At 47.1% G+C, this 25,697-nt stretch overlaps 2 protein-coding genes and 1 long non-coding RNA gene across 3 annotated transcripts; 2 read left to right on the forward strand and 1 right to left on the reverse strand.

Annotated features, from left to right (window-relative positions):
• UXT (ubiquitously expressed prefoldin like chaperone) lies at positions 1 to 6,903 on the forward strand. The gene is made up of 7 exons (XM_070291743.1): positions 1 to 141; positions 328 to 434; positions 1,424 to 1,505; positions 1,639 to 1,706; positions 1,973 to 2,080; positions 6,529 to 6,592; positions 6,808 to 6,903. Exons 2-7 carry the CDS (start codon positions 337 to 339, stop codon positions 6,856 to 6,858), a joined length of 471 nt encoding a protein of 156 aa, XP_070147844.1. The 5' UTR covers positions 1 to 141; positions 328 to 336; the 3' UTR covers positions 6,859 to 6,903.
• On the reverse strand, positions 6,163 to 7,342 carry LOC138931057 (uncharacterized). The gene is made up of 2 exons (XR_011446348.1): positions 7,234 to 7,342; positions 6,163 to 6,648 (listed from the first exon to the last, which is right to left on the reverse strand). It is a non-coding gene; the product is annotated as an uncharacterized lncRNA (long non-coding RNA).
• On the forward strand, positions 7,212 to 23,878 carry ELK1 (ETS transcription factor ELK1). Its single transcript, XM_070291733.1, has 6 exons — positions 7,212 to 8,231; positions 17,141 to 17,384; positions 19,780 to 20,223; positions 20,877 to 21,344; positions 22,290 to 22,391; positions 22,476 to 23,878. The coding sequence occupies exons 2-6, from the start codon at positions 17,175 to 17,177 to the stop codon at positions 22,572 to 22,574; spliced, it is 1,323 nt and encodes a 440-aa protein (XP_070147834.1). The 5' UTR covers positions 7,212 to 8,231; positions 17,141 to 17,174; the 3' UTR covers positions 22,575 to 23,878.
• The last annotated feature ends 1,819 nt before the right edge of the window (positions 23,879 to 25,697 follow it).

The raw sequence follows: 25,697 nt of genomic DNA on the forward strand, positions 1-25,697 counted from the left end.
TCTCCGGCGTTTTTTTCCGTTCAGGACTGCCTCACCCACCCTGGTTATTTGGTTGGCCAGCGCCCCGGCCGTACGTCATTTACCCGCGCCACCCGGAAGCCACGGTTCTTACTAACACTTCTTTTTGCCGGCGGCTTTCAGGTAACGGCCGCGCTTGGGTGTCCCTGTGTGATGGGGTCCCAGAGCTGGGAGGGGCGGAAGGCTGAACCCTCGGCATAAGCCGGACGACTCAACTCCCAACACTGAAAAGGTGCAGTTGCACTATGCTTGAGACCAAACTGAGACCAGTGGTCTTCAACGTGGTCTTTCTCCCTCCCCATTCCTCAGGAGCCCATCATGGCGACGCCCCCTAAACGGCGGGCGGTGGAGGCCACGGCGGAGAAAGTGCTGCGCTACGAGGCTTTCATCTCTGACGTGCTGCAGCGGGACTTGCAGTAAGTGACAGAACGGGGGGCGGAGCTATTGGAGCGGTCCACGTGGTGAGCGGGGCGTTCGAAGTCAGGGCCTGGCCTTCTGATTGGTGGGTGAGGCGTTCAGAGCCCGGCCCCGTGCGCCATTCGAGGAGGAAGGAGGGGCGATATCCGGGGTGCAGCGTCGGGTGAGGAGGGAGACTTGGTGATTTAATGGTGCCTGTGTACGCGCATGCACGGCTTCCGATGACCTTAAAGGGTTAAGAATTAGAGTTCTGAAGCTGGAGTTTTCAGGTTCGAATCCTGGCTTGACCATTTTGCTTTCCGTGTGAATACATACTTCGCCTCCACTTGCTGTGCCTCAGTTTCCTCATCTGTGAAATGGGGAAGTTAATGCAGCCTTCCCCACGGCAGTGGGTTTGTGTTTTCAGTGTATTCAGTCCTTGTAAAGGGTTTAACTTGGATACTAGAGGCTCAATGAGTATAAAAAATTATTATTACTATCATTATTAATCAGAGCAGGAAGGAGAGTGTTCAGGTCTAGGATTATGAGCTCCTAAAAGAGATGGAGGATTTTTTTCTAGGGTGAGAATGTCATAGTCTGATTGGAGGGAGGCATTGGGAGTAGAGTGTAATAATACTTGTAAATAAGAGCTAACTCATATAGAGAAATTTGTTTGGAGGGCACTATTCTAAATGCCTTATAGTAAATACTCATTTAATCCTCCTAATGACTCTATGAAGTAATACTCCTCATTCCTATTTTTAAAATGGGGAAATTGAGTTCCAAAGAGATTACTCACTTGCCAAAGTCACACAGCTAGTAAAATGGAAAGCCTGGATTCAAACCGAAGCAATCTGACCCAGAGGCCAAACCTTGACTTCTGCACTAAAATTCCTGTTTAGACTCTGGTGACAGGAGAGTCTCAGGGGTTCATGGTGTGAGATATTCCAAGAGGGACAGGGTTTCCTCTTGGTCACCATTTTACTCTTGTCCTGTCATGTCCCATCAGAAAGGTCCTGGACCATCGCGACAAGGTATATGAGCAGCTGGCCAAATACCTTCAACTGAGAAATGTCATTGAGCGACTCCAGGTAAAGATGCCAGGGTTAGGTAGTCTTTTTGTGGGCAAAGGAGGGGGAAGAGAGGAGATACCCAAGACCAAAACCTGTCACCTGACCTAAAAGTTGACCACTGATCCCTACCTCTTTTTCCCTGGCCCCACAGGAAGCTAATCACTCGGAGTTATATATGCAAGTGGATTTGGGCTGTAACTTCTTCGTTGACACAGTGGTGTGAGTATCTACCTGCCCCTCTGAGCCCACAGGGTTCAGCTTCCCTTTTCCTTCATTCAGCAAATACTTTTGTTAGTATTTGCTATGAACCAGACACTGCTCGGTGCTGAAGATGTGACAGTAAATAAAATAGGACAAATTATCTGCCCACCCTGACCTTCAGTTTGGGGAAGGTGGAGGATGGGGAGTAAAATAAATATTAAACTGTGTAGTATGCTAAACAGTGACAAGGACTTCTCCACTTCTGATCACCACTGTTTCCTTAGCCCAGACACTTCACGGATCTATGTGGCCCTTGGATATGGTTTTTTCCTGGAGTTGACACTGGCAGAAGCTCTCAAGTTCATTGATCGTAAGAGCAATCTCCTCACAGAGTAAGTCCATTGCATGAGGATACTGTCTAAAACAACACCATTTGTAACATCCTTCTTCCCCCTTTCACCCTGGCTACCTGGGATGGTACCTAGGAACCACTTTCCCCTCTCTCTAGGGGAGAGAACAGTGGGGATGCAAAGCTTAGCCCCAGGTGTAGCACATAATAAGTACTCAATAAATGGTCTCTGTATTGTTCACTCACACAAAAACTTATTGGGCATTTGCTGTATGCCAGGCTCTGTGCTTGGTGTTGGGGAGGCAGTATGAACAAGACAGAAGAATTCCTTGAAAGCTTACATTCTACAAGGGCTATAACTATTACACATCAGCACAGTTTTGACCAGATCCTGGAGGTCTCAGCCTGTAAATCAGTAACAGTAAAACAAGTTACCTCTGACTTCACCTTCTGCTAATTTTCCTGCTCATTCACTGTGCTCTCATCACATTAACCTTCACAGGCTTCTTTAAATGCCCACAAAGTGATCCCACCTCAGCACAACTGCAGTAACTGTTCTCTGTCTGCCTACAGCACTTTCCCCCCGATATATGCATGGCTTCCTTTTTCCTTATTCACTTGAAGTCTTGCTTAAATGTCACTTCCTATAACCTAACTTGAAAATTGCAACCCTTGCGCTCCTGATTCCCCTCCCTTGTTCTACTTTTTCTTTTTTTCTGTAGCACTTATGACCTCCTAATGTTTACTGTGTGATTTACTTTTTTATAATGTTCATTGCCTGCTCCCATTAGGATATAAGCTTTGCAAAGGGAGAGATTTTGTCTACGTCTCAAGTCACTAGAATAGCACAAAGCATATAGGAGTCATCCTGTGTTTGTTGAATGAATTTCAAAGCATATGCTGGAAATAGATTTAAGTGGGGATTGAAGGATTAGTAGATCTCTGTTGGTGGTAATGGAGGTAATGTGGGGATAAAGGATGAACTCTGACTGAGTATAAGGTTCTATGCAGGGAAGGGGAATTGTGATTGTGGAGAGACTTCTGAAATGAGGCCTTCCAGAGGAAGCAGCATTTGAGTTACTTGGTTGAGTGAACAAGCCATAGGGCTCTCTAGGGAAGAGCATTCCTGGCAAGGGGACCAGTGTGCCTGCCATGATAGAGGAACTGCTGAGAATGGTGAGCATTCAGTCACTCAGATGGAGTGAGTTGAGGGGATGCTGAGCAAATACACTTAGATTAACAACATCTCACAAGTGTGAATACTACTGATGTAAAATTCTACCTTCTAGGTTATATTTCACTTTATGTCTCATTCATTTCTTCCACAGTTGCCTACCTTAGGTTTCAGTAATTCTTCTCTTTTCAGACCTTTTCGAGGTTTCACTGTTCATAAACTCAAATGAGCCTCAGACCTGTGGAGATTTCTAAATCTTAGTGATCAGATCAGTTGGTGAATAGTTTGATTGAGGGGCCTGCTTTAATAGGCCAGTATAATTCTGAACCAGCAGCCATTTACACCGAGTCTGTTTTTTGTTTTTTGTTTTTAATGACAAAGCCTTCCTTATTATGTCACCGGATTCCTAAGCCTTTCAAATAGATTTTAATTTTTTGAGACTTGATGTCTTTCCCCAGAATGAGGTATTTGTCATTGTCTGCCCCATTTGGTCTTTCTGATTTATTGATCTGGTCTATTAGTGTGATGAGAAATGTGAATTCCTTACTGTGCTAAGTCGCTTCAGTTGTGTCCAACTCTGCAACCCCATAGACTGTAGCCGGCCAGGCTCCTCTGTCCATGGGATTCTCCAGGCAAGAATACCAGAGTGGGTTGCCGTGCCCTCCTCCAGGTGATCTTCCTGACCCAGGGATCGAACCCACATCTCTTACATCTCCTACATTGGCAGGCAGGTTCTTTACCACTAGCGCTACCTGGGAAGCCCATGAATCTGTTATTACTTCATTATAATTAGTAGGACTCCCTAGTAATTGAATCTTTCTAGGAGATGAAGATTTGAGTCTGTGTAGTTCATTCTCTTCTTTAAAATGTGTGGTTATTTGAGAAACACTTTAAATAACTTTCCTTCAGCTTATTTTATGTAACCAAAATGGCCTATCAATACTTCCTGTTTTTAGTCTATGTCTCTGTTTGGGGATCAGGTCTCTATATATATTCTTTCTGATAACAAAGAAAGGAGTACACATCCACACCCATAAGTAGACATGGTTACAGAAAAAACAGAATAACCATTTGACTAACACAGCCTTACATATTAAATCAGTAGCAATAAATTAAACATATCCCTTTTGTTACAACTAGCATTTGGTGAACTTTATACTTTTCTCCTTTTTTTAAAGTGCTGAAACCTTTCATAGACTAAGCTTATACACTGAGTGTATACTATGTGCCACATACTTTTTGGTTCCCGAGAATACGGGGGCGGGGGGGCAAAGCTGACCAAATCTCTGCCCACACAGCTTACATTCTATTCAGACAAACAATAAACAAGTAAAGGATATAGTATGTCACAGGTGGACAGTGGTGCAGAGAACAGTAAGGACTGGAGACTAGAAACACTGCCTGGGATGGAGCAGTTGCAATTTTATAAATAGAATGCTTGATTGGAAGTGGGGTGTGAGAAAAAGGAGTCCAGGTCTTTGGCTGAGCAAAGGATGGAATTGCCCTTTTATGAGATGGAGAAGATAAGGGGAGAGCAGATTTGGAGGGGAAAATCAGTTCAGTCTGGGACCTGTTAAGTGTGAGGTGATCATTAAACATTGAAGTAAGTTTTCTGAAGATGTAGTAAAAAACTCCCAAGGCTGGAATTCGGGAGAGAGGGCTAGACTAAAAATACAACTTTGAAAAAAAAAAAAAGAAAATACAACTTTGAGAGATAGTGATATATAAATTGGTTCATAGTATTTTTTCCCAATTTAATATCCTTTGTTGTTGCCTTCTACTTTTCTTAACAGTATTTCATTTCCCTGAAACTAACTCTTACATTGACAGATAGCTCAACACAGTAAAATCCATATTCCTCTCATAATATCAAGATTACATGATCTGTCCCCTACCTACTTCTTGGATCCTAACTTGTGCCACTTTTCTTCCACCATTCACTTAGTTTCTAACACTCTGGCCTCCTGACTACTCCTTAAAAAACTCTTTCCTGCCTTTTGGACTTTTTGTGGAAAAGACTATATCCTACTGTTTTACTCATTCTTCAAAGGCCTTCCTTGATCCTTTGGGTGAATTAGGATTCTTTGGGTGAGACTGGTGCCAGTTGGCATAGAGAGAAAAAAGTGACTGGTTCATGGAAATGGCAACCTGCTCCAGGATTCTTGCCTGGAGAATTCCATGGATGGAAGAGCCTGGTGAGCCCCAGTCCACGGGGTTGCAAAGAGTCCGACATGACTGAGCAACTAACACTTCCACTTTTTTTCTTTCATGTAACTCAACAGCCCAGAGCCAGCATAGTTTCAGGCAACTCTTGCTTCCCAGTCACTTAGGCCTTGGTGTCTTTACCTTGAGTTCTCTTTCTCACACCCAACACCCTCCTTTGGTAAATCCTGTTGACTTTACCTTCAAAATGTATCCCAAATCTAGTCATTTCTCATCACCTCAACTGCTGCCACTGTGGTCTGAGTCTGCTTCTCTCACCTGGACTGCCTCCTCACTGGACTTCCTCTTCCACACTAGCTGTCCTTATCCCCAGTCAGTTCTCCACATAGCAGCCAGATGGATCCTCTTAAACCCTAGTCATTTCACATCCCTTCTCTGATCACAATCCTCCTCTGGCTCCCATCTCACTTAGAATAAAAGCCAGAGTCCTTACCATGGCCTGGTAGGTCTTACATGATCTTTCTCCCCTGCTTACCTCTGTGACCTCACCTTCTACAAACCCCCTTCACTGATCCTTCTCCAGTCCTGCTGGCCTCTCTGCTGTACCTCAGACATGCCAGGTGCACTCCCACCTCAGAGCCTCTGCGTTTGCTGCCCCTTGTGTCTGGAACACTCATCCTCCATCCTCCAATTCGCTTCTTCATTTTAAGTCTTTACTCAAACGCGCTTCTCGGTGAAGCCATCCCTAAGCACTCTAATTAGAATTACAACCCCCACTCCTGCACTCGTTATTCTCTCTTAACATTTAATTTTTTCCTTGTACTTATAACCATCTGACATACTGCATATTTTATTCCCATCATTTGTTCCCCATAATGAGAATTTGAGTTCCACAAGGCCAAGATTTTTGTTTGCTCTGTTTGCTGCTATCTCCCAGTACCTAAAACGACCTGGTGTAGAGTAGGCACTCAATAAATGTCTCTGAATCAGTGCAGTCCAGATGGCAGCCAGGCATCTCTGCATAGGAGCAGCTCAGGTAGTAGGATGTCCTACCACCTACCGTGTGGAAGTCATACATAATGTAGGTAGTTCTTGAAGTGATGAAGAAGCATAATCCTCCTGCCCACTTCACCTTTCTTGTTTGTTTTCTCCAGGCTCAGCGACAACCTCACCAAGGACTCCATGAATATCAAGGCCCATATCCACATGTTGCTAGAGGTGAGAGTAGCTCACTCCATTCCCAGACTCTATCTCCAAATGTTTAGGGTGGTGACCTGAGAAGGAGAGAGAGCCAGAGATGGGAAGGACCATATTTTCCTCTAAACTGGAGTCAAACTGGAGCCAGGCTGGCTCGGAGGGAAGAGAGTTCTGAGCAAGCCTGGGATGGGGCCTGGACCCAGTCTCTGTTCAGTCTCTTATATTCTCTTTTTCAGGGGCTTAGAGAGCTACAAGGTCTGCAGAATTTCCCAGAGACTCAGCACTGACTTCTTCCTACCTCCCCTGACATTAAAGAGCCTGAATGTCTTTGAGTCACACGGCCCTTCTTTCCCCCCTTAACCCCTACTGTTTGCTAAAGTGCCCTGTTTCTAAAGCACAAAGTACTAGGAGGCCCAGAAATCCGGTCTGTGTGGGACCATTAATGCACCACTGAAGTCCTGCTATTTGACTTCTGTGCCCGCTCTACTGTTGCCTTGGCAACCTGGGCCCCCACTTGACACATTTCTTTTCGTGTACACTACTATGAATTACCAGAGAATGGGCCGATTCATGGTGGAGGTTTGCTCCCCAAAGCAATTCAGCCTTTCACTCCTGGCGGGAAGGTTTACCTTTCTCCCACACCCCAGTCGTTCCTCAGGTACCTTAAATTACACTCACGCCCATCTAGGCTCAACCTTGGCCTTGCCCCAGCCGCTAAGTAGTTCCAGCTTCCAGCAATGGGTCTAGGGCTGATCCCGCCCTCCCTGGTCTGGTCTCTATTCTAGGTTGAGTGCAGCTTCTGCCAATCCATGCAAAGCCAGGTTCCGCCTGTTTGTAACTGGTTGCAGCTCGACCCCTCCCCCGTAGGTATTTAGTTTCCGCCACTCAGCACACACTTTTGTATGTCTGGCAGCTGCTCCGTTCTAAATTCGTCTTTTCCAGCCAATCACTACACAGTTACCCTGCCCGCCTACGCAGTACCCAGACCCCCCTCCCTGCGGGCTGGTATGCCTGTGTACTTCTATACAAGTCTTGCTTCCGCTGAGCTGCGTGGAGTTCGGCACCGCCCCGTTGGGGTTTTGGCAGCCGTCTAGGAGTCGCTCGGTAGCCAATCAGCAGAAAGCAGGACCTAATCACTCGTATCCTCAGAGGCTGGCTGTCTTCCATCAATCCCATATAGGCCAATCCATGCGAGGCAGGCGCCCCCAAAACCTTGTCAATCGCCCCCGGCCTATCAGTCTGTCTTGAGCCAATCAGTGTGAAGCACCTCAGGGCCGAGCTCTCCTCTTCGGAACCCAGGCGGCCATCAGCGTTCCATCAGTTCCCCTCGGGCCAATCACAGCATAGGTCTGTGGAGCAGTGTCCGCCTCCCCAGCCCTGGAAGCCGCGCGGTCGATCCATGGTACTTTGGCCAATTAGCGAGCGGCAGAACGCTCGGCTCCTCCTTCACGGGCCCACGTGAGCGGTGAAGAAACGCAGGGGCGGCTTCTAGGTGCTGCCGCCGCCGCCGCCGCCGCCACCACCGCCACCACCACCTCTGCCGCCGCCGCCGCCGCCGCCGCCGCCTCCGCCTCGGAAGCCCGGGCCTGGGGGGCGGTGGGGCAGCGCATGGAGCCCCCGCCCCCCGGAGCTGCCAACACCGCCGCTCCTCTACGCACAGGTGAGTCCGGGGCCTGGAGGTTGGAGGGCCCGGTCCATGACCCCAAGTATCCTTCCCGCCCCCGCGGGGTGGGGGGGGGGGCGGGAGATGTGGCTTGGCCCAAGCCCTGCTGGTGTTCGGCTCCCCACCGCCGCCACTACGGCTGGTGGACTTGCCTGTGGCATAGTCCCCTCCCATCGCCCCTTGTAGTGGATCTGACCGTGGCCTAACCCCCCTTTCTGTTTTATAATGGATCAGTCTTCGTGCTTGTGTTTCTCCCCACCCCACCTTACAGTAGACTGGTCTGTGGTCTTGCCCCCCACCCCACGCTTATAGGGAACCAGTTTCCGGCAGTGTCCGACTCCTTGACCGTAGGTGCATCTGAGTGTTTGTATTTCTCCTGTCCTCAACTTTCAGGGGCCCTTTCTGTGGCCTTGTTTTTCCACCCTTACTGTTCCTGTAGTTAGTCAATCCGTAGCGTTGTACACCCCCCCCCCACCAAACAATGAGTTAATCTGTGAACTTGTATTCGTGCCTCCAGTGCATCAGTTCATGGATTTATCACACACACACCACTTTACAGTGGATCCGTCTACATGCGTGTTTTTCACGTGCCCCTGCTTATTAGTCCGTTGCCCTATTCTCCCTTTTTTGTAGACTGTCACTCCATTCCTTGGGCTTCTCCCTTCCTTAAGAGTGGATCAGTTTAATGCGTTTTTATCTCCCCATTTTCAGTAGCCCAGTCCATGGCCTTGTCCTCCTCTCCTTTTAATCAGGCTGTGGGATGGCTCTCCACTATTGTGCAGGAGTCAATGTGCTTTCTGATCTCCTTGCTCCTAGTAAACAAGGTGAGCCTTTACACACATACACACCTTTACTGTGGATCTGTCCATTGGCCTTCCTGCCACCCATGTGCTTGCGTTCACACCCTTCCCTTCTGGTATAACATCCTATGAGTCCAGTGCCTTGTAATCCCTCCAGGAGGGTCAACATGTGTGCTTTTATTTTCCCCCTTCTTTCATGGTGGTGGATCAGTCCATGGCCTTCCCTGCCACCCTCCCTCCTTAATCGTGGATCAGCCTGTGTGCTTGTTGAACTTAAGTCTTTTTTACCCTAGAACACACTTTCTCATACACACTTTTAACCACTGAGACATCCTACCTCACTCCAGTAAATGAATACATTAGTGATAGTGATATTGCCAATAGAAGCTAACATTTATTGAGCACCTACTTGTACCAGGCAAAATGCTTTATGTTAATGAGCTCATTTAATGCAACCTTTAAGATAGGTATTGAGGGAAGTTCAGCATAGGGATACCTTACTCAAAGGTGATCCAGTAGGTATCAGATTAGATTGCTCCTCAGAACATAGGATAATTTTTGATGCTTTCCTCTCTCGCTTCATCTCACCCCACTTGAGGCCTCATTCTTTAAAAAACCAAATTAGTTCCTATCTCCACGCTTTGGTTTTTGCTGTTCCCTCAGCTGTCTCCATTCCACACCTTGTCTCAGGACATATCCACACCCGATTCCAGCAGCTATGTGACCTTTGTGATTTAACCACTCTCTCTCTTCTCCTGTTTCCTCATTGGTAAAGTGGGGGCATCAGAACTAGAATCCCCTCCAGGGTAAATAAGGAATGTGCATGTGGAGTTGCTCTGTCATGTCCTATTCTCTTGCGACCCCATGGACTGTAGCCTGCCAGGCTCCGCTGTCCATGGAATTTTCCAGGCAAGAATACTGGAGTGGGTTGCCTTGTGAATTAATAAAACAAATAACTTCTCTGACCTTACCTCCTGCTGCTGCTGCTGCTAAGTCGCCTCAGTTGTGTCTGACTGTGCGGCCCCAGAGATAGCAGCTCACCAGGCTCCCCCGTCCCTGGGATTCTCCAGGCAAGAACACTGGAGTGGGTTGCCATTTCCTTTTCCAATGCATGAAAGTGAAAAGTAAAAGTGAAGTTGCTCAGTCGTGTCCGACTCCTAGCAACTCCATGAACTACAGCCTACCAGGCTCCTCCATCCATGGGATTTTCCAGGCAAGAGTACTGGAGTGGGGTGCCACTGCCTTCTCCAGACCTTACCTCCTACCCACCCCTAACTCTCTTCCAGCCACAATGACCTCACTCATCCTCAGAAACACCAGGAGAAATCCAGCCTTGGGGTCTTTGCCTTGGCTATTTTTTCTGCCTGGAACAGTCTACCCCCATCTCTGCATGGTTCCTTTCAGGACTCTGTTCAAATGTCACCTGTCCCTGACCATCTGAACCTGCACACCTAGCAGGACTCAGGCCCTTTTTCTGCTTTATTTGTGTTTTTGCCCTTTATCACTGTCAGGCACTCTGTTTACCAGTTTATCATATTTATTGTCTTTCCCCGTTAAAATGGGAATCCCATGAGGAACTCTTTCTGTCTGCTTATTCACTGCTAGGTCTCCAACACCTAAAATTACTTACCTAGTACTTGATAAGAATTTATTGCACAAATGAATGAAGAAAATAACAATTTCAGACAAATCAGAGTTGGGGACAGATGGAGATGAAGAGGGCGTAAGAGAGTTAGTTAAGAGGCTAGTCAGTCAGGACTGTTTATTCAACAAACACTTACTGAGCACCAGGCATTCTTCTAGGTGCTGGGGATATGAAAGGGAACAAAACAGGCGGAAATCCCTGCCTTTGTGGAACAGACATTTGCTAAGAGTGCAGACTATATAAATAAGTCAGTCTAATTAGTATGTTAGACAAGTGCTAAGGAGCGAAAGTGAAGAAGGGAAGGTTGGAATAGAGTATCAGGGTAGTTAGAATCTTAGGCACAGGGCAGGCCTCATTTAGAAGGTGACACTTGAATTAAGGCTTAAAGGAGTTCAGGAAGGGACCCATGATGTGTAAGGGAAGAGTGTACCAGGCAGAAGGAACAGCCAATGCAAAGGCTCTGAGGAGGGATTGTGCCTGGCGTGTTCAAGGGCCATGAAGGAGGCCAGCGTGGCTGGAGCAAAAGTCCTTTACATATCAGTTCAGTTCAGTTGCTCAGTCGTGTCCGACTCTTAGTGACCCCATGAACTGCAGCACGCCAGGCCTCCCTGTCCATCACCAACTTCAAAGAGTTTACCCAAACTCATGTCCATTGAGTCAGTGATGCTATCCAACCATCTCATCCTCTGTCATCCCCTTCCCCCCCTGCCCTCAATCTTTCCCAGCATCAGGGTTTTTTCAAATGAGTCAGCTCTTCCCATCAGGTGGCCAGAGTATTGGAGTTTCAGCTTCAACATCAGTCCTTCCAGTGAACACTCAGGACTGATCTCCTTTAGGATGGACTGGTTGGATCTCCTTGCAGTCAAGGGACTCTGAAGAGTCTTCTCCAACACCACAGTTCAAAAGCATCAATTCTTCGGCACTCAGCTTTCTTTATAGTCCAACTCTCACATCCATACATGACTACTGGAAAAACCATAGCCTTGACTAGATGGACCTTTGGTGATAAAATAATGTCTCTGCTTTTTAATAATGCTGTCTAGGTTGGTCATAACTTTCTTTCCAGGCAAGAATACTGGAGTGGGTTGCCTTGTGAATTAATAAAACAAATAACTTCTCTGACCTTACCTTTAATTTCATGGCTGCAATCACCATCTGCAGTGATTTTAGAGCCCCCCAAAATAAAGTCAGCCACTGTTTCCACTGTTTCCCCATCTATTTCCCATGAAGTGATGGGACCGGATGCCATGAGCTTAGTTTTCTGAATGTTGAGCTTTAAGCCAGCTTTTTCACTCTCCTCTTTCACTTTCATCAAGAACTCTTTAGTTCTTCTTCACTTTCTGTCATAAGGGTGGTGTCATCTGCATATCTAAGGTTATTGATGTACTCTGCATATAAGTTAAATAAGCAGGGTGACAGTATACAGCCTTGGCGTACTCCTTTCCTTATTTGGAACCAGCCTGTTCCATGTCCAGTTCTAACTGTTGCTTCCTGACCTGCATACAGGTTTCTCAAGAGGCAGGTCAGAGGTCTGGTATTACCATCTCTTTCAGAATTTTCCCTAGTTTATTGTGAGCCACACAGTCGAAGGCTTTGGCATAGTCAATAAAGCAGAAATAGATGTTTTTCTGGAACTCTCTTGCTTTTTCGATGATCCAGCGGATGTTGGCATATACTGACATTTAATCCTCCCAGAAACCTTTCAGAGTAGGTGTATCTTGAAGATACTTAACTTTGAGAGTGGCATATCCCCCATTTTATAGGTACAGGAACAGACCCAGAGAGGTTGAGTAACTTGCTCATGGTCACAGAGCTAGAACAGGATAGAGGAGTATGAGGCTGGCAAGCCAGAGAGAAGAAAGATCTGCTGGGGTAGACAGGTTATTCATCACACAGAGGAAGAATTAATTCTGCCTGGGAGATCTCAGAACTTAATGATGTGTGTAATAAAGGGTTCATCGTATGTTGAAAAGAGGGAAGGACACTCCTGGCAGGGAGAACAGCACATGCATATCCTTAGAGATGGGAACTGGATGAACTCAGGGTGCCCACGATGTAACATGCCAAGCTTCAGTCCACCTCAGAGCCTTTGTACATTCTGTTCCCTGTGCTTGAAAGACCCTTCCCACAGATGTCAGCATGGCTTGCTACCTCCCCTCCTTCAGATTTCTACTCATATGTCACTTCCTCAGGGAAGCCCTCCCTGAACACCCTGTGTAAAATAGCATTCCTGTCCCCCTCAAGGATCTTACCCTTCAGTTTTGCTCTATGGAGAGCAGGTGGAACAAAGTGGCTAGGATCACTGCCTAGAGCCAAACTGCCAGAGTTTGATCCCTGTCTCTTTGTGATCTTAGGCAAGTTGTATTACTTCTCTGTGCCTCCATTTCCTCACCTGGAACATGGGAGGGTAATAAGAGTGACCACCCATGATGTTGGTTTGAGGATTGAATGAGTCAAATGACTAAAATGGTAAGGGCTATGTGGCTGGTTCCTGTTTTTTAAATTGGTAATATTATTCCTGGCATACATGTAGGTGTCTCACAGGCCTCTGAGACTGACCATTTCTAAATCTGACCCCATGTTCTCCCTTCAAAACATGCTCTCCCGCAGGGCCCCTATTGCAGGTGATCAGGCCACAAACCTAGAGTCACCTCTCACCCCACACCACCCCTAGTGCTATCTGTCAACAAATTCCATTCGTTCTGTCTTCAGGTTTTATCCAGAACTCGGCCGCTTCTCACCAGTTCCACTGCTAACACCACCATCTCTTACGTGGACTATTGCAGTAGCCTCTTCAGCCCCTACAGCTGGTTCTCCTCACAACAGCCTGAGGGTCTGTTAAAATCCAAGTCCCAGCCTGTCACTTCTCTGCTCACAGCCATCTCATGGCTCCTATCTTATTCAGTCAAGTCAAAGCCCTTCCTGGCCTAAAAGAGCCTCACACAGTCTGGCCTCCATTGCCCCTCTGCTCTCAGGTCCTAGTGCTGATACTTTCCCTTCACTGTTTTCTCTCTGACCGTGCCAGATTTCTTTGCCTTCCTCTGACCTGCCAGGCTCTCCAGCGTCAGGGTCCTTCACCAGAGCTATTTCCTCTGCCTGGATGACTGCTTTCCAGGTTGTCACAAAACTGACATCTTCACCTCTCTTAGGTCTTTGCTCAAATATCACCTCCACAGTGAATACCTTTTCAGAAAGTAACTTCTCCCTGCTTCTTTGTTTTTTTCCAGACCTCTTATCACCATCTGAAGAATTCTTGTTTATCTTGCTTCTTGTCTGTCTTCCCCACTAAAATGGGAGTTATGCCAGAGCAGGGATTTTTGTTGTATCCACTGCTGTCTCCCCAGCACCTGGCCCACAGCAAGCCCTCTATAAATGCTTGCTAAATGAATGAAATAAAGAGAAGTAAATGCATCTGAGAGAGGCATATGACTAGAACTCTTGTTAGGGATTATGTGGGAGATGTGATAATAAACAAAATACAAAACCTCGTGTGCTGCTGAGGCTTGAAGCCAACTGTCAGGTTTCACCTTAAGTGATAGATTCTGTGGCTGCTGAAAGGGGAACTGGTAAAATTGCCTGTTGTCACCACCAGGAGTCACAGTGGACTCTCTGCCTCTGAAACAAACAGGCCTTCCAAATAAACCAAGCAAGGTTTCTGATGACGGGACTGTAATCTGGATACTTTGTGGCCTTATGACTTACATAATTGCCTGAAACTGTGTCTGCCAAATGAACTTCGAAACAGCTCAGACATAAGAGGATCAGACTGTATTTCATTACAGATTAAAGACTCAAGCTATAAATTATAGAAAGATGTTCTTTCTTAACCCAGCAGTCCCAGCTGGGTGATTGATAAAAACTCTTTCCTTAAGGAATAGGAAGTTCATGTTTATTTCCAACTCACACTCAGCAAAAGGAGCAGTTAATAGGTTGGGGGGGAAGAAGGCCAGGGAAGGTCCTATTCTGTGCATGACATGCTGAGGGAATAGTCAGTATGAGAGGCAGTTTAGTCTAATGGTTAAAAAGCTCAGACAACTGGAACTTGGCTGGCTGGGTCCAAATCTTGACTCTGCCACTTAGAGCTGTGTGGTATGTAAATGTCATTTAGACATTTTGTGCCTCAGCTTCCTCCTTTATAAATTAGAGATAATAAGAGTACCTATTTTCCAACGTTGTGATGAGAGAGAAATGAGTCAATAGCTGTAAAAATAGCAATCGAGGTCTACATGCCCTTATCTAAAACCCTTGGGGCCAGATGTGTTTCACAATTTTGAATTTTTCAGATTTTAGAAAAGTAACAAGGTACACATACGAGATGTTACATAATACTCTTAGTGGGCTCTGTAATCAGCTACATTCAGATTTCTGCAGCAAGATGTATGAACAATCACACCAAGTGAAGATCCATAAAGACCACAAAAGGCCTTACTTTGTTTCAAATCAGGTTTTAGAGTAGCAGAAAAGGAGTAAGGAACAAATTAGAAATGGATATTCTGTATAGCAGAATTAGAATTAGAAATGGTAAGAGCTTATCATACCCCAGGCATAGTATATTTACTGTACAATAACCCTGTGAGCTAGGTGGTATTATCATCTATTTTAGAGATGGAAAAAATGAGGCCCAAAGAGGTTAAAGAACACACCCAGGGTCACACTGCTAATAAGTAGCAGAATGAGGATTCCAGCCCTGGCAGTCTGGCTCTGGAGCCCGGGTCATCGTCCAATAGGCCATATTGCCTCTAATTGGTACAATGCCTGGCACATATTTAGCACTCAGTAGATGTTCATTACTGCTGTTGTCAAGAAGGAGAATCAGAAGGAAAGGAACAGGTCAGAGGAGCATGGGGTAGACAGACAGAAGAGAGCAGACATTTCAGTGTCAGGAATTTTCATAAAGTCAAGGCTCCTTGGGGCTGAGACTTGAACAAAGGAGAAGACTTGAAAGCAGAGGAAGGGAACCCAGCATGGAGTAAACAGCCTTTATGAGGTGCTGACAGAGGGAACCTCCTGGGAAACTTGGTATTTGATGTGGTAGAAGGTGCAAATGAAAATATTCAGGTGAGGGGCATTGCTCTGGTTTTCTATTCATGCTGTAACAAATTATCACAAACTTTTAACTCCTTTCAGTTCAGTTCAGTCACTCAGTTGTGTCCAACTCTTTGCAACCGCATAGACTGCAGCACACCAGGCCTCCCTATCCATCACCAACTCCCGGAGTTTACTCAAACTCATGTCCATTGATTGAGTCGGTGATGCCATCCAACCATCTCATCCTCTGTCATCCCCTTCTCCCACCTTCAATCTTTCCCAGCATCAGGGTCTTTTCAAATAAGTCAGTCTTCCCATCAGGTGGCCAAAGAATTGGAGTTTCAGCTTCAGCATCAGTCCTTCCAATGAATATTCAGGACTTATTCCTTTAGGATGGACTGATCTCCTTGCTGTCCAGGGGACTCTCAAGAGTCTTCTCCAATACCACAGTTCAAAAGCATCAATTCTTTGGCGCTCAGCTTTCTTTATAGTCCAACTCTTATCCACACATGACTACTGGAAAAACCATAGCTTTGACTAGATGGGCCTTTGTTGGCAAAGTAATGTCTCTGCTTTTTAATATGCTGTCTAGGTTGGTCATAACTTTTCTTCCAAGGAGGAAGCATTTTTTAATTTCATGGCTGCAGTTACCATCTTCAGTGACTTCAAAATAAAGTCTGTCACTGTTTCCACTGTTTCCCCATCTGTTTGCCATGAAGTGATGGGACCAGATGCCATGATCTTCATTTTCTGAGTGTTGAGTTTTAAGACAGCTTTTTCACTCTCCTCTTTCACTTTCATCAAAAGGCTCTTTAGTTCTTCTTCACTTTCTGCCATAAGGGTGGTGTCATCTGCATATCTGAGGTTATTGATATTTCTCTCAGCAGTCTTGATTCCAGCTTGTGTTTAACTGCTTAAAACAATACAAATTATTCTCTTAAGAGTTCTGGAGGTCAGAAGGTCAGCACAGGTCTCACCAGGCTAAAATCCAGGTGTTAGCAGGGCTACTTTCCTTTCTGGAAGCTTCATGTGATGAGATTGAGCTCACCCAAACATCTCTCTAGCTTAAGGTCCATAACCTTAAATCCATCTGCAAAGTTCCTTTTGCCATGTAACATATTCACAGTTTCCAGAAATTAGAACGTGGACATATTTGGGTAGGGGACATTATTCTGCCTAGCACAGTCTGCCCTTTGGCCCCCAGAGGTTCACATTTGTCCCACAGGCAGAACGCATTCACACTGTCGTATCATTTCCAAAATTCTCATCCCACCCTTCCATAATCCAAAGCCAGGCTGAGGGTACTCAGGGAATGATGGTGGTAGCTGAGGACAGAGGTGGAGGCAAGGTGGAAAGAAAGGAATCTTTCTCCTACTGACCTCTTCCCCTTTATATACTCACAGCCTCTTAGTTCTGAGCTGTCTGCCCTCCAGGTATCCCTGGGATGGCGTGAGTACTTCCCCAGCGATGGACCCTTCTGTGACGCTGTGGCAGTTTCTGCTGCAGCTGCTAAGAGAGCAAGGCAATGGCCACATCATCTCCTGGACCTCACGGGATGGCGGTGAGTTCAAGCTGGTGGACGCTGAGGAGGTGGCCCGGCTGTGGGGGCTGCGCAAGAATAAGACCAACATGAACTATGACAAGCTCAGCCGGGCTTTGCGGTACTATTATGACAAGGTAAGGTGTCTGAGACCAGGGCTGGGACCCCACTCCCCCGCCCCCCACACCAGCAAACATTTATACCAGTTATTTCATTTTCTTGTCTTAATTTGATCTAGCTCTAGTTTTGAAAACAGTATTAAAATTTACCATTTTTTACCCCATCCTCTGGTACTTTCAGACCAATGTTGGGGCCCCCAAGCATTTATTCCAGTTATTTTATTTTCTTGTATTTTAGCTTTGGCTAAAACCTTCAAAGCAACATTAATACTGACCCCCTACTCACTCCATTCTTTCTGAGATCCCCAGAGTCCTTCTGTCCCAACCACACCCCACACAACATTTCATTTTCTTGCCTTATTCCTTATTCCTCTGACCAAAACTTTTGAAAACACTATTAATAATGAGTCTTCCTCATCCTGGAACAGTCCTGGGTTCCCCCAGGTATTTCATGGTCTGCTCTTATCCCAGAATAAGAATTCTAGAATAGCCTTATTCTTAGAATCAAAGTCTCCATGATAGCATTATCCTAACCTTTGCTTATCTCATCCTCCAAGACCCTCAACATTTTTATCAATTCTTTTCATATTTGATTTCGTTAGCTAAGACCTCCAAAACAACGTGTATAATGCCCGCTCCACACCCCATCCTCTTGTATTCCCAGAGCAACACTAGTCCTCTCCAATATTTATATCAGTTGTTTTATTTTATCATCTTATTCCTGTAGCTAAAATTATAAATTTTGCTTATCTTTTCCTCTCAGACTGCCAAACCAGTGCTAGATATCCCCCCTCACATTTATACCAGTTATTTCATTTTCTTATTTCTTTACCTGAAACTTCCAAAACAATGTTTTTCTTCTTCCAGTTTTACTGCAGTATGATTGACACACATTACTGTATAAGTTTAAGGTGTACAGCATAAAGAGTTGACTTGTATACATCAAGAAATAATTATCACAATAAGTTAAATAAACATCCACCAGCTCATACAGATACAAAATAAAAAGGAAAAAAATTCTTTACACTCTTAACTTTCATATTTAACATACAGCAGTGTGAATCATTTATCATGTTGTACATTATATCCCTAGTACTTACTTTTCTTATAACTGGAAGTTTGTGCCTTTTGACTGCCTTCATCCAATTCCCTTTCCTCTCACCCCACACTGAAACTTCTCAGACAATATTAATGAGTCTCCCTTTTCATTCCTTTTCTGAGAAACACAAACCCACCCTGTGACATTCGTGGCCAACATGAAGATGTCTTCAGGGTGCCCTAATGCCCCCCAGATGCCTCTTGTCCCTCAGAACAGCGCTAGACCGGTGCTGTTGCCCACCCTTAACTCGCTTACAGCATTTATTTCATTTTTAAAAATATATTTATATTTTTTATATTTTTATATTTTAATCCTTTAGCTCAAACCTCCAGAACACGATTCATAATGAGTCTGCCTCACTCTATGCACTGAAACCACTAGAACATCCCTGAGATCCTCCAGGGCTATCCTGAAATACCCCAAACGTGCTCTGTGACCCACCCAAGCCAGCCTTAAGATTCCCACAGTATTTATACCAGTATTTTAAATTCTTGTTAGTTGCTATCAGTCACTTCATTTTCCAATTGTTTCAGCTTAAACCTCTCCAGTGGTATTAAGAATAAGGCTCCTCATCCTCTCCACCCTGATGACTTTGCCCTGTTTCACGGCTGTGTCAAGAGCTTTAAATCATCCTCTAATAATTCATATTTATTAACAATTCATCACCATATTCTTCCATATTCATTTAGTCTCTTCCAACATTTATATCAGTGACTTCATTTCCCTGTCTTACTGCATTAGCTAGACTCCAAAACTGTGTCCTGGCAGCCACCCCCAGGGCCTGGCCCTGTTAGCCCACAGACACCCCTGGTTCCAGGAGCCAAGAGGAAAGCCTGTTCCTAGATCTGCTTCCCTAGTTGGGTCCCAGTGTGGAGAGGAGCCAGTGGGTGTGGCCATGTGTATCTAAGGTAGGGTGGGGGAACCTAACAGAAGATGAGAGTATGACAGAGGGAGACTTGGACGGGGATGGATGGGACTGAGGTGTGGCAGGGAGAAGGGCAGTAGACTAAAGGAAAGATTATGCAGTGGGGAGACAGAGAAGGGGAAGAAGCTGGAGGAGAAGACAGGGAAATCGGGTTGGGGAAGAGTAGTAGAAAGTAGGGGAGAAGGGAGGAGGCCTCAGATGAAGAGGTGAGTGAGATGTGAAAGAAGCTGGGAAGAGGACCCTATGGGGACACAGACACTGAGCAAGGACAGTGTATATGTAAAAGGAGAGGCATGAAGGGAAAAAAACACCAGGAGACACTCCTCACCGTCCACTCTCTCTAGCCCTTTCTTCTAAGACACTCTATCCTGTCTCTTCCCCCTTACCAGAATATCATCCGCAAAGTGAGCGGCCAGAAGTTTGTCTACAAGTTTGTGTCCTACCCTGAGGTCGCAGGGTGCTCCACTGAGGACTGCCCGCCTCAGCCTGAGGTGTCTGTCACCTCCACTCTGGCAAATGCAGGCGCCACAGCTGTACACGCCATCCCCGGGGACACTGCCTCTGGGAAGCCAGGCACACTCAAGGGTGCAGGAATGGCAGGCCCAGGTGGCTTGGCGCGCAGCAGCCGAAATGATTACATGCGCTCAGGCCTCTATTCCACCTTCACCATCCAGTCCCTGCAGCCACAACCGCCCTCTCACCCTCGACCTTCCACAGTGCTCCCCAACACCGGCCCTGCAGGAGTAGCAGTGCCTCCCTCGGGGAGCAGGAGCACCAGTCCAAACCCCTTGGAGGCCTGCCTGGAAGCTGAGGAGGCTGGCCTGCCTCTGCAGGTAAGGACTGGAATATGGAATTTCAGCAAGAGGAGGGATGTACAGTTCCCAAATGAAGAGAGGGACTGGGAAGAGGAGGGACATAATGTCCTGTTAAAGATGATATAATGGAAGGAGAGACACAGAAGTCCCCTTGGAGAAAGAGATGGGGAGGAAAACTATTCAAACCCTGGGAAGGAAGAAGGAAATTGAGTGCACTACAATTAGCAGTACACCCAATATGTAGTAGGTGCCCTTGAATGTATTTGCTTAATGCACTGGCTCTCACACTTTTAGCACTCATCAGAAAGCACTTAGAGGGCTTTTAAAGACAGACGTGCTGAGGGACACCCCGAGAGTTTTTCTTTATGTGAGTCTGAGGATGGGCCCAAGAGTCTACATTTTTAACAAATTTCCAGATGAGGTGTATGCTGCTGGTCCATAAAGCAAATTTTTGAGAACCACTGCTTTTATACATGGGGGCAGTATTTCCTGGAGTCCCACCCCTGAAGGCAACCCAGATAAGAGGACCAGAAGCCCCATTTTCTTGGCAAAGTACCACATCTTGTTAAAGGACCTGCCCCTATTCTCAGGTCCCACTTTCCATGGGAAATAACTGGCTTCACTACCCCAGGAATCCTTAGGCATCCCTTCTGCACTCGTTCCTCTCCCAGGTCATCCTGACCCCACCCGAGGCCCCAAACCTTAAATCCGAAGAGCCAAACATGGAGCCTGGGTTGGGCCGGCCACTGCCCCCAGAAGTCAAAGTGGAAGAGCCCAAGGAAGAGTTAGAAGCTGCAGCCAGTGGGGAGGCGGGGTTTGTGCTGGAAGCCGTCAAGGCCGAGCCCTTTGAGCCCAAAGTCGACCCAGAAGTCCCTCCAGCAGAGGGCGTGCCAGCCCGGCTGTCCGCTGTCGTAATGGAAACTGCGGCGCAGGTGGGCGGCCTCACGGCTTCCACAACACCCAGCGCGGAGATTGCCCAGCCTCAGAAGGGCCGGAAGCCCCGGGACCTGGAGCTTCCACTCAGCCCGAGCCTGCTGGGTGGACCAGGACCCGAACGGACTCCGGGATCGGGAACTGGTTCAGGTCTACAGGCGCCAGGTCCAGCGCTGACGCCTTCCCTGCTACCTACGCACACATTGGTGAGCACTTTTGAAGGGGCGGGGCTGGCACCTGGAACAAATGGGATTGGGGCGGGGTGGCGCGGGGTAGGGGAGGGAGACTTACCGCGAAGGCCAATGCGATTACCTCGGAAAGAGTGAGAGGGTGGAGCCTTCGAGTGGGATTGGCTGCGTGGAGGGACAGGCGTGATTGCTACTGGATGGAGGAGTCTGCAATGCCAAGGATCAGGTGTCCAAAGAAGGGCGGTTCTGGGGAGTTTTGTGGGCAGGGACCAAGAGGCTTTCTGCAGGAACTGTTTCTGGGTTGAGGCATGGCTTGAGGAACCTGAGTGGGGTTTTTGGGGTCTGAGATTTTCTCAGCGGGTTTCCTGTGAGGTTATGCAGGTCTGCGGAGAAGGCACTGGCACCCCACTCCAGCACTCTTGCCTGAAAAATCCCATGGACGGAGGAGCCTGGAAGGCTGCAGTCCATGGGGTTGCTGAGGGTCGGACACGACTGAATGACTTCACTTTCACTTTTCACTTTCATGCATTGGAGAAGGAAATGGCAACCCACTCCAGTGTTCTTGCCTGGAGAATCCCAGGGACGGGGGAGCCTGGTAGGCTGCCGTCTATGGGGTCGCACAGAGTCGGACACGACTGAAGTGACTTAGCAGTAGCAGCATGCAGGTCAGGGATAAGAGTTGGAAGTTGATCCTGAGCTACTGGGATTGTGAGGTTTGAAAACAGCGGGTGGGCTCTTGGAGGTGGTCTTGCCTGGGGTGGGCCCTCTGGAGTTAGAGTTGTCTGTGTGAAGTCAGAGCTGTCACAGACATGGCCTCAGTAGTTATGGTCTAGGCCTGTGCACTTTTGAGGAGTGATCTTGGAAGTATGAGTGGGAAATCAGGTGGGGCCAGAACCAAGTTCCTTTGGTTTTCCCACAGCTGCCCTCTTGCTCACTTGTGCTCTGACCACCCCTTCCCCACAGACCCCGGTGCTGCTGACGCCCAGCTCGCTGCCCCCCAGCATTCACTTCTGGAGCACCCTGAGTCCCATTGCACCCCGTAGCCCGGCCAAGCTCTCCTTCCAGGTAGGATCAGCTCCCTGATCTCAGAAAGTGTGAGTGACCCTAGCACGGTCCCCATCCATGACCTCTCCCTATTTCTGTCCTCAGTTTCCGTCCAGTGGCAGCGCGCAGGTGCACATCCCTTCCATCAGCGTGGATGGCCTCTCAACCCCCGTGGTGCTCTCCCCAGGGCCCCAGAAGCCATGACTATCACCACCACCACCACAACCACCACCACCCCTTTCTGGGGTTACTCCTTCCATGCCCTGAACTTCTCTCCAGCCAGCTGTCTCAAGGAGAAACATAGTTCAGCTGACAGACTCGTGCTCCAGTTGTGGTTGGGTAGGGATTCTTAGGAAGAAGAATCTCTCAATAACCCTTCCACAAAAAAAAACATACAACTTCTCTCTTCTTGATCAGTCCCCCAGTGGCCGCTCTTATACGTCTCCTACTGCAGTGGTGGGGACGGTTTATTTATTTATTTTTTGAAGGCCACTGGGAGGAGCCTGGCCCAACTCTTTTGGAGGGGGTGGCAAGGGCATCTCCCCCGTGTTCCACATTTTTTCCCCAAGATGAGACAATCGGGGTCTGGCTTGAGACAGGCCTTTCTTTATTTATTTCTCAGCCTGCCCTTGGGGAGCTGAGGGAGCCCTGTCTTCACTTTGGGGTATGGGTAGAAGAGCTAGCTTGTTGTAGTTTATTATTCCTGGCCTTCCCCAAGGGTCCAGGAAGAATTTGTGCCATTTAATGGTTTGGGAGTCTTGGCCAAGGAAGACTCACACCCTTGGAGATGGGAATTTCCACCTCCCCAGCCTTTCTCTCAGACAGGTTGTCCTTTCTCAACCACCTTTTCGGCCAGGGAGGAATGCCCCTTTTGTTCTTCTCCCCCCTGAGAAGCCATTCCTGTGTCTGCCAAACTCCTGGGGTCCTGCCTGTTACCTCCCAATGGAGGGATTTTTGGGGAGTGGTCCCCGTCTGGGGGGCCCCTCCAGCCAGTACTCCAGGTCTCCCTGTCCCCCACCCCCTGCCATTTTGATAGTATAATCTATTTTTAAACAGGGCTTTTCAATAAGGGAGAGGGAGGTATCTCTTCCTATATCTGAGATGGGGTGGGTGGGAAGGAAGGGATTTGGGGGATCTCCCTGCCACCCCCAAGTGTTTATTTTTGATACCAAATGTGTATTTTCAACTCCCTCCCAGTCCCCCAATTTTCCTGCGGGCGGGTACAAAGGACCCTTTATGTGTCCCTGGAGTTGGGAGGGAGGAACAAGGGACATAAAGCCTGCTCAATCTGAATTCCAGGCTGGAGGAGGGTGGGTTCAGAGGACTCCTGGGTTCACCTCCCATCAGCACCGTCCCAGCCTGGGCCTAGGGACCTGGGTCTTGGTGATTTGGGGGACGGTGCTACACCTGTCTCCACTGTTTGTTTTACTTCCTCCCAAATGGATTTTTTTTCTAAGAGTCCCAGAGAATGGGGAATTGTTCCTGTAAATATATATTTTTAAAGGTGATGCTGAAGGCTGGTAGCATTTTTTTCCCTGAAGCCGTTGGGAATAACTGTGTGCAAAGGCACAACTTTGTGTGAAAGGCTATAAGGGTGTGAGATTGATCATGGGAGAGAGAGCATGATGGTGTGTGTCAGAAAGAGTAAAGACTACAGATTGGTAACCAGGTGTGTGAAAAAGAGAAAACTCTGGCAAGCTGTGATTGCACATGTACATTTGTGAAGTCATGTATTGAGAGAGTAGAAGTTGTAACCACAAACTTGACGTTGTGTCTATGTGAGAAATTGTGGCTGGGTGGTAAAAAAACACAAAGACTGAATGAGTGGTTAAGATACTATGCCAGAAACTGGTGCTTTGTGTGAAACAATGTTTACGAGAAGGAAGTGGGGACTGCTCATCAGTCACTGTTGGACAAGCTGATGGTGAGCAAGAGAGAGTAACCAAAACAACATGTGAGAGCCTGTATAGGCCTGAAAGTGCAGTGGAGATTGTCAGGGACAGTGCATAGGTGAGAAACTTCATTGTAAGTAGGCAGGTGACTCAGTGTTTAGGAGATGGGTTGTGTGTGAAACCGTTCATGCAAGGCTGTTGGATCAACTAAAGTAATGAGAGCGTGTGTGTGAGAGGTTGAATGTATGAGAGAAAATAGCTGTGAGGCCAGATGGGTGCCTGAGATTTAAGATACCAGAATGCGTGATTGTATGTATGAAAACTTTCTGTGAGATTAAACACTAGCAAAGACTGCATGAGAAACAGAAAAAGTGGCTGCAGCTGAGAGAGTGTGAGAGGCTGTAATGTGTGTGTACGTGTGCGTGTGCGTGTGTGTGTGTGTGTGTGTGTGTTCCTGAGCCTAGTGGCATATGGGTGCAGTTACTACTCCAATCTAGCCAACAGGTTCAGGGACCATGGAGGTATAAGAGAAGATGATGGTGAGACAGAGTGAGTGGAAGTGTGCTAGAGACCACTTCACTGTGAGTGAGAAGCGAGGAGTAAAAGAAGGAAGTCAGCGCCACATGAGAGAAAACTGATGACTGAGCAGTGTGTGAGAGTGGAACATTTCATATAGTAAACCAGAGATTACATGCTGGTGAAAAACAAAATGAAGCTGAGCAAATGAGACACTGAGAGACTATGCGGTCAGTTTGTGCAAGAAATCGGGGAGGCTCTACTTGTGTTTGAATGTACAGGATACTCTGGCTGGATGGTGTAAACAACTAAGATGAGCTGTGAGAAACTGTGTGTGAGACTTGCAGAGAGCCTAGTAACAGTTGTGAATTAGTGACTACAGGATGTCAAAGGGTGAATGAGGGCAAGTGACTGTGACACTGAACCTGTGACAGAATGTCTGACAGGCTGAGGGTCTGTGAAAAACTCTAAAAGAGACTTTAAAGACTGTAGAACAAAGACTGGGCATGTTGAAAGCTGGTTGCAAAGAAATGTGAGACTAGGTGACTAAGACAGTGTCTGAGACACTGATTGTGCATGAGTGAAATTCAGCCTAGTCAGGGACTCTAGGTGTGTGAAATGGGCACGAGTATGGAGAGGTGAGAGAGAGAGTGATCATGTGTGTTCAAGGAACTTCCAGAGGGACTAGCGGTGGCTATAAATCACCAAACACTTGTGTATATGAGAAAATGATGGCCCGAATGAGCAGTTGAAACATCAAAACACATGACTGTGGGTATGTACAAAGCTGACCGGTGAGAGTCATTGCGGCCTTGGCTGAAGGAGACAGGCTAGATGACGTGACTGTGTGGGAAACTGTTCTTGAAAGAAGACCACAGTCAGGCTGATGTCAGTGACAGCAACCAACTCCCTGAAAGAG

Source organism: Ovis canadensis, chromosome X (assembly GCF_042477335.2).
Source record: "Ovis canadensis isolate MfBH-ARS-UI-01 breed Bighorn chromosome X, ARS-UI_OviCan_v2, whole genome shotgun sequence".
NCBI lineage: Eukaryota > Metazoa > Chordata > Mammalia > Artiodactyla > Bovidae > Ovis > Ovis canadensis.